The following is a 7,948-nucleotide window of genomic DNA, read 5'->3' on the forward strand; positions in this document are numbered from 1 at the left end:
TCCAACAGTTCCATGTCCTTTTTATGTTGAGGACACCAGAACTGCACACAGTACTCCAGGTGAGGTCTCACAAGAGCAGAGTAGAGGGGCAGGATCACCTCCTTCGACCTGCTGGTCACGTTCCTTTTCATGCAGCCCAGGATACGGTTGGCTTTCTGGGCTGCAAGCGCGCACTGCCAGCTCATGTTCATTTTCTCATCAACCAACACCCCCAAGTCCTTCTCTGCAGGGCTGCTCTGAATCTCTCTTCTCTGCCCAACCTGTAGCTGTGCCTGGGATTACTCCGACCCAGGTGTAGGACCTTGCACTTGGCATGGTTAAACTTCATGAGATTGGCATCGGCCCACCTCACAAGCATGTCGAGGTCCCTCTGGATGGCATTGCTTCCCTGCAGGGTATCAACTGAACCACACAGCTTGGTGTCATCGGCAAACTTGCTGAGGGCGCACTCAATCCCACTGCCCATGTCAGCGACAAAGATGCTGAACAAGACCAGTCCCAACACCAGTCCCTGAGGGATGCCACTCGTTACTGGTCTCCAGCCGGACATTGAGCCATTGACCACAACTCTGTGCGTGCGGCCATCCAGCCAGTTCTTTATCCACCGAGGGGTCCATCCATCAAATTGATGTCTCTCCAGTTTAGAGACAAGGATGTCATGTGGGACAGTGTCGAACGCTTTGCACAAGCCCAGATAGATGACATCAACTGTTCTACCCTGTCCATCAGTTCTGTAGCCCCGTCATAGAAGGCCACCAAATTGGTCAGGCAGGATTTCCCCTTAGTGAAGCCATGCTGGCTGTCACCAAGCACCTTGTTGATTTTCATGTGCCTTAACATACCATCCAGGAGAAGCTACTCCAGGATTTTGCCAGGCGCAGAGGTGAGACTGACTGGTCTGTAATTCCCTGGGTCATCCGTTTTCCCCTTCTTGAAAATGGGGGTTATATTTCCCTTTTTCCAGTTGTCGGGAACTTCACCTGACTACCATGATTTCTGAAATATGATAGCCCGCAGCTTAGCAACCTCATTCGCCAGCTCCTTCAGGACCCGTGGATGGATTTCATCAGGACCCATGGACTTGTGCATGTTCAGTTTTTTAAGATGGTCTCGAACCAGATCCTCTCCTACAGTGGGCCCAAGGTCTTCATTCTCACAGTCCCTGCATCTGCCTTCCAAGACTTGGGTGGTTTGGTCAGAGCCTTTGGCAGTGAAGACAGAGGCAAGGAAGTCATTCAGAACCTCAGCCTTCTCCAAATCCTTTGTAGCCAGTTCTCCCAAGAGCTTCCTGAGGGGGCCTACATTCTCCCTAGTCTGTTTTTTATTTGCTGTGTACTTGTAGAATCCCTTCCTGTTATCTTTCACATCCCTAGCTAAGTTTAATTCTAACTGGGCCTTAGCTTTCCTAACCTGGTCCCTAGCTTCCCGGACAACATCCCTGTATACTTCCCAGGCCGCCTGTCCTTGCTTCCACCTTTTATAAGCCTCTTTTTTCATTTGAATTTTCCTCAGGAGCTCCTTATCCATCCAAGGAGGTCTCCTGGCCCTCCTGCTACACTTCCTTCTCGTTGGGATACAGCACTCTTGAGCTTGTAGCAGGTGATCCTTGAATATCAACCAACAGTCTTGGGCCCCCCTGCCCTCTAGGGCTGTATCCCATGGAGCCTTCCTAAGCAGGTTCCTGAAGGGTCCAAAGTCTGCTCTCTTGCAGTCCAGGGCAGTGAGCTTGCTGCACGCTCTTCTCACTGTCCTGAGGATCTCAAATTCGACCATCTCGTGATCACTGCAACCGAGGCTGCCCTGGAGAGTCACATTTCCAACGAACCCTTCCCTGTTGGTGAGCACGAGGTCAAGCATGGCACCTCTCCTTGTCGGCTCCTCTATTACTTGCAGAAGGAAGTTGTCTTCCACACAATCGAGGAACCTCCTGGATCGCTTGTGCTGGGCCGTACCTTCCTTCCAACAGATGTCAGGGTGGTTGAAGTCCCCCATGAGAACAAGGGCCTGTGAGCGTGAGGCTTTTCCTGTCTGTCTATAGAGCGCTTCATCCACAGGTTCTTCTTGATCAGGCGGTCTGTAACGGATCCCCACAGTAATGTCTCCCATAGCTATATTCCCTTTAAGCCTGACCCACAAACTCTCTGTGGACAGCTCACCTGTCCCCAGACAGAGTTCCATACTCTCCAGCCTATCCCTAACACAAAGGGCAACTCCCCTTCCCTGCCTGCTGTGCCTGTCTTTCCTAAAGAGCCTGTAACCTTCCATTCCAACACTCCAGTCATAGGAATAATAAACTTCAGATTTGACCTTTAGTTTTTCTTAAGATGGCTCTTTGTTCACTAAGTGTTTTGATTCTACTGACAAAATGTTTATTGTTTTTTAAAAATAAATTACTGGATTTGGAAGTTGGGAGTGGGATTAAGTTGGCAAACTTTCTAAAACATTAACAAGTTCAACAGAGCCAGTTGTGTTTCAGCCTTTTAATGGGAGCCATTTAACTAACTGGCTTTGTTCCAGAGAGCTGAGATAAATTTTTCAGGAGAAATTCACAGTGGCCATGAGCTTGCACTGGTATTAGCTGCCCAACTCTTGGGGTAACTTGTTTATAGTCACTTCAACTATCTTAAGAAAAAGCTTAGAGCAGCTAATTCAGGTACAAGAGGGGGAGCTCTTTGTGTGTATATGGTGGTATTTTGATTTTCTTTCAGGTGTGGCAGTGTGGGTCAATGTGCTTAAATTTTGTACTTCCAAAACTAAATATACCATTTGTGAGTTTATTTGCAATTAGTGGTACTTTTTACATTAATTCTGGTTCTCCGCAAAGACAAGCAACTTTTTGACTTTCAGTGCGTTTACAACATTTAGCTTTTTTCCACAAAGATTTTTAATCTTCTGTGTTTAAACAGATGTGTAAACCAAAGTATTGCTGCCTTGGTCTTGTTTAATAAGGGGTGGATGGATGCACATATATGGGGGTATAAAATACTTTTAAAACGGGCATTGGCATGATTAGGCTTGTATTCTATGCAAGTTATGCTTGCTTGAATTAAATTAAGAGTCCTGATTTCATGACAGACTGATAAATGCACTGGGTCTTATCATAGTGAGATCTGAACACTATGAATATATTTCATGCAAAAATTTGATCAAAATAAACATGTCTTAAACCTAGCATTACTTTCTTCTTTTACAACAAAATTTACAAGTAAAGTTCAGTATTATCTGTGCATATCTTAATATAAGAATTTTTAAACATCTTTAATGTGTACAGAGCTGGCAAAATAACTGTACAATATTTATGCTATAGTTGACATCTGCTAATTCAATCTTAATTTTGCTACTATCATCATCACATTATTGGGAGAATAGGGTTTTAATCTTAATTGGAACATTGGTTTCGGTTTTGTATAGTATTTTTAATTACGAAGTGAAATTTTCATCTTTGGAATTGTGCATTTAGCTTTAAAAGTGCAAAGTTATGCCTGTAGGTCCCTTAATAGTAACTCTCTGTGTATGCTAGTTTGAGGTTACTTGCCAAAGTAATGGATTGAGAACAGTCGTGAGATCCTAAAACTCAAGAACATTGTGAACAGCCCATGGAAGTAAAGGCAGTGGACATGGATCAAATAGAAACACATTGGGAAGAAATACTGTAGATCCAAACCCAAATTTTGAACTCCAAATGACAAGGTGTGAGCATAGTTTGCATGTTCATCTCTGAAGTAGTGTTAGTAGGGAGGTTGAGGGCATCGCTAAGCAGTCATTTTTTCTCCCTAACTCATTTGAGAAAAATAAATTTAAAGATGGTGGAAGAAAAGTTGCTCTTCTGTTGTGTTGTGGGATTTTGTTTTTTTTTTTCCTCCTGTTTTTCCTTGCTCTTCAAGCACATTATTTAATTTTCATATTTCTTTTGGCTTACCTTTTGGCAAAGGGGAAATTTCTGAAAAATAAGGTGTAAATATTTTTCATTGACTGTCAATGCATGACGAGTTGATCTGTATGACAGTCTTCTTGAGTTTGATTAAAACATTAGCTTTTTGTTATATTTGAAATTGGCATTCTTCATGTAAGAAGCATTGTGTGGTTGTTAGTGTCTTAGGCTTGCCAGTATTACAATAAAAGTGTAATGTTGCATTTTTTTCTGTTCCTTTACACGTGAGTATAGTGATACCTTTACCAAAAGTATCACAATTCTGAGTAAGTGTGTGTATGTTAAAGATTATGATCCTGACAGATTTTTTCACTTAACTTGGTATCTTTGAGTGGCATTGTGATTAATTTTAGTTTCTTTTCTCTGAGTGTAAGCTATTGACACAGGCATTTTCTTTTTTATAGCTATATTTAGAGGTTGTAACTGAGCTTTGGGTCCCATAGTACAGGATTAAGCATTTCTATAACCCCTGGTTTTGCATTAGATTACTTAGATACTTTCCATTTAGCCTTACAATTAACCTGTTTGAAAAAAGATCTCACCTTACTCTTGGAGAACCAAGACTGCCGTCAGTGTCTCTGAAAGTTTGTGATTGAGTTAGGGAGTCTGCACTGCAGCCCTGAATCCCTAGTCTTAGCATTTAAATCAATGAGTGCTAGCTAATAGTGACTAAAGTGGGCACGATAGATCTTATCATTATGTTGGAGACATAGCTGTTTTGATGATTTCTGTGTCTCATTTAACTAGAAAAATGAAAACAACACAGCAGAGAAGAACATTATGAAGGGACGACAAGAAATGTTGGCAAACAGTAATCAACACCACCTGTATGTTATGCATCCTGTGATCCAGAAAAACAAAAAAGTACACAAAGCAGGTTCAACCACCTTCTTGGTTGGGAAGACACCCAAAGGAATCTGCAGGTGAGACTGTTTCAGTGAGATGGAAGTGAAATCCTAAGGCTGAAACTAATCTCCTTGTGGGGAGTTGCTTTTTCCTTTGTTTCAACCATACTCGTAGAATACTGATTATTTTCTATGGCAAGAGCAGAACTAATGGGAAACTTCCACTCACATTGCACAAAGAGTACCATAACTGATTAATAAGATGAACTGAACCCACAAATCACTTTAACATGTTGATTCAGTGTTTAATATATATTACAGAACTGTGCAGTTGTCATCACCATGAGTGTTCATGCTATGTGCATCATACAGTACTACAAACCAATGTTTAAACTGTAGAGAAACAAGAAATTTTATAATGTGAACTTCTGACTGCCTGCTGGTTTTGCTCTGATCTCATCACTTTCTTTGAAAGTTTATTAAAGAGCACTGGACTTTAGTGGGGTTTTTAACATAGGACTTAATGTTATTTAATATTTTATTTTATTGCCCCCCTAATTTTTTGAAGGATAATAATTTTTCTTTGTTTTGCCTTTTCCCCCCAGCTCTTGCTATTATAAATATTTAAATTCCATCGGTATATAGATAGAAGTTCAAGAACAATAGCCAGGTGATATGTGGAAACAGGAGAAAGCTCTATCTAACTAGGCAAACCTGTAGAATTGGGATTTGGTATATATATTCAGTTTTGCCTTGAGACAATTAGATTACTACACAATAGTTATGTACCTAGGTGATACCTGTAAATGTTCAGAATCTGTCATATTAGCCATCTGGCTTTAGCTGTACTGTTATTGTTGAAGTGCTAGACTTGCTTACTATTATAGCTCTTGCAAAAAGCTTAAAAGCATGCTCACTCTTAAATATTAAGCAGGTCATCTGTTAGCACGTGGCTTGCAGTTACTTTGTAGTGCATCTGAAAGTGCTGTGCAATTGATGAGGATGATTAGATGCCTCAGTTTGTGTTGTAGGGCAGAATGGGAAGCTGTCTACCATCACCACATCACAAAGGGTATAGTTAGAGCTAGCCAGTCAGTATTTGAGTCCAGACAGGGTTGAATCTCACTGTCTGTTGGAGGCCTCATACAGGAAAGGTAACACATTTCATATTCTTTCTCTGACCAGGGAGCATAAACCCACCTCGCCAGCCTTCCAGTTAGGTTACCAGTCTCTAAGTGATGGCTAACTCAGTTAGGGTAATTTCCTTTAGTTAGAGCTTGGCCTCTCAGCAGAAGCAAATACTCCGTAGCTTACTGGATAGGATGGAGGTACAGTCCCTGTCTCCTGTGAATGTGTTTATCCAGCTGTTGTTTAGCAAGTCTTTTAAAAGGAGTTTGAGCAGCTACTTCCTTCTTCCCTTCCTGTCACCTCTCCCCACTAAAATAGGAAGCTGCTTTCAGTGATTACTTTCTGGGATACGTGAGGTAGGAGAATTGAATGAATGGCTTGAATGCTGCTTTTGTTTCTAGTTAAAGGTATCAAAATAACATTTTTCCTTGTTAATTACAGGAGACATTTTGAGGAAATGGTGTCCCACTTTAATATGGGATCAGTAGAAGAACTTGCAGAACATATTGTAAAAGCTACATCAGAAACAAGGCAGATGATGTTGAGGGAATTCTATATTTCTAAGTATCCAGAGATGGAGTCTTTCTTTCCAGCTGAAAAAGCAGCACAGTCTTCACGTGACTGTGAAGAAAGAGAATTGGGTACAACACGCTCAAAAAAAAAATCCATTGTTAATTTTGGAAGAACTAAAGCTACACCTTCGTCAGCTAAAGGACTACCTCTGAGCAGAACTACAGAAACACAGAGCCAGCAGAGCCGTAAAGTAAAAGTAGAGCAGCTTCACAATGACTCGTACTTGGAAGATGTGTGTGTTGATGCAAAATATAAACAATCGCCCACTGTTGCTACTCAACATATCGAAAGGAGAAACAGTCAAGCATTCAAGGATTTTATGGCATCTGGCTCATTAAGCAATAAATCAGAAATAATTGAGGTGCTGCCTATAAAAAGTTGTGAAGGACAGCAAGACTCAGAAGGAACACAGCTGCCAAGAAAAAGATGCCTGTCTCAGTCAGCAAATGGGGAGAGAAAAGCTCATGCTTGTAAGAAAAAGTCTTTTGTGGACTTACTTGGAGATACCTCTGTTCTCAATGACCTCTTCAGAAATGACGGAAATGGGCCTACAGACTCACTAAGGAGATTCCCTTCAGCGCAAGCAGAAAAATCAAAGGAGAGACCAAAAGATTTCTGGGACATGCTGAATGACCAGAATGAGGAGAGCCTCAGAAAGCTCACAGACATAGCAGTTGTAGAGAAGCTATGTGCAAAAGCACCTCCTCCCCTAGTGACAGAAAAGAGAGAAGTGCATGAAAGTTTTCTTTGGAAAAAAAATGAAAATTTTCTATGGAAAAAATACAGTCCAGATGATTCAGATGAACCATCCACTGCTACATCTTGTAGTGTAGTAAAATGAGAGTTTTCTATGTGACTTGCACTATATTTTATTTGAACATTAAAATATCCACAGCTTCAGTAATATTCAGCAAAATATAACTTCATGAGATTAAAGGCAAAATGATGAAGTCATATTTATGATATGGATTTGCATTTTACAAATATGAATATATATAATTACATATGTATAGTATCTATATGCATAGTAGTACATAAATACTATATATCGTAAGCTATGATATATTAATTTTAAATTAAGCTTTTTTAAGTGTTCTGAGTGCAATTTTTTTCTTGAATTCTGGTTATTTCCTAGACTCAGTAGCAGTACTAAGTAATTTTTCCTGTTTAATTACATTTGGACATCCTCAGTCATCAATGAAGAATCTAATGATATTAACAGGATTTGACAGTGATATTCCACATACTTTCTCAGCTACTAGAAACTCGGGGACTTCATGAGATCGGAATGATATCTTTGTGTCTTAATATCTTTTGCAAATTTTTTTATTGTTTTATAGTACACAAATTAGAGTAGACACAGCAGTTAGCTGCCTGAGGGAATTTCAAGAACCTATACGATTATAGAATCAGGGCACGGTTTTTGTTGGAAGGGCCTTCAAAGATCATCTAGTTCCAACCCCAGTAGTGT

At 40.5% G+C, this 7,948-nt stretch overlaps 1 protein-coding gene across 1 annotated transcript; it reads left to right on the plus strand.

The window, feature by feature from the left end:
- Nucleotides 1–2,290: 2,290 nt before the first annotated feature.
- LOC134166673 (DNA excision repair protein ERCC-6-like 2) lies at nucleotides 2,291–7,582 on the plus strand. The gene is made up of 2 exons (XM_062624542.1): nucleotides 2,291–4,854; nucleotides 6,346–7,582. Exons 1-2 carry the CDS (start codon nucleotides 4,712–4,714, stop codon nucleotides 7,316–7,318), a joined length of 1,116 nt encoding a protein of 371 aa, XP_062480526.1. The 5' UTR covers nucleotides 2,291–4,711; the 3' UTR covers nucleotides 7,319–7,582.
- Nucleotides 7,583–7,948: the final 366 nt, after the last annotated feature.

The sequence above is a fragment of the Pezoporus occidentalis genome, unplaced genomic scaffold, assembly GCF_034315485.1.
Source record: "Pezoporus occidentalis ecotype Australia unplaced genomic scaffold, CSIRO_AGI_Poc_V1 ctg27, whole genome shotgun sequence".
NCBI lineage: Eukaryota > Metazoa > Chordata > Aves > Psittaciformes > Psittacidae > Pezoporus > Pezoporus occidentalis.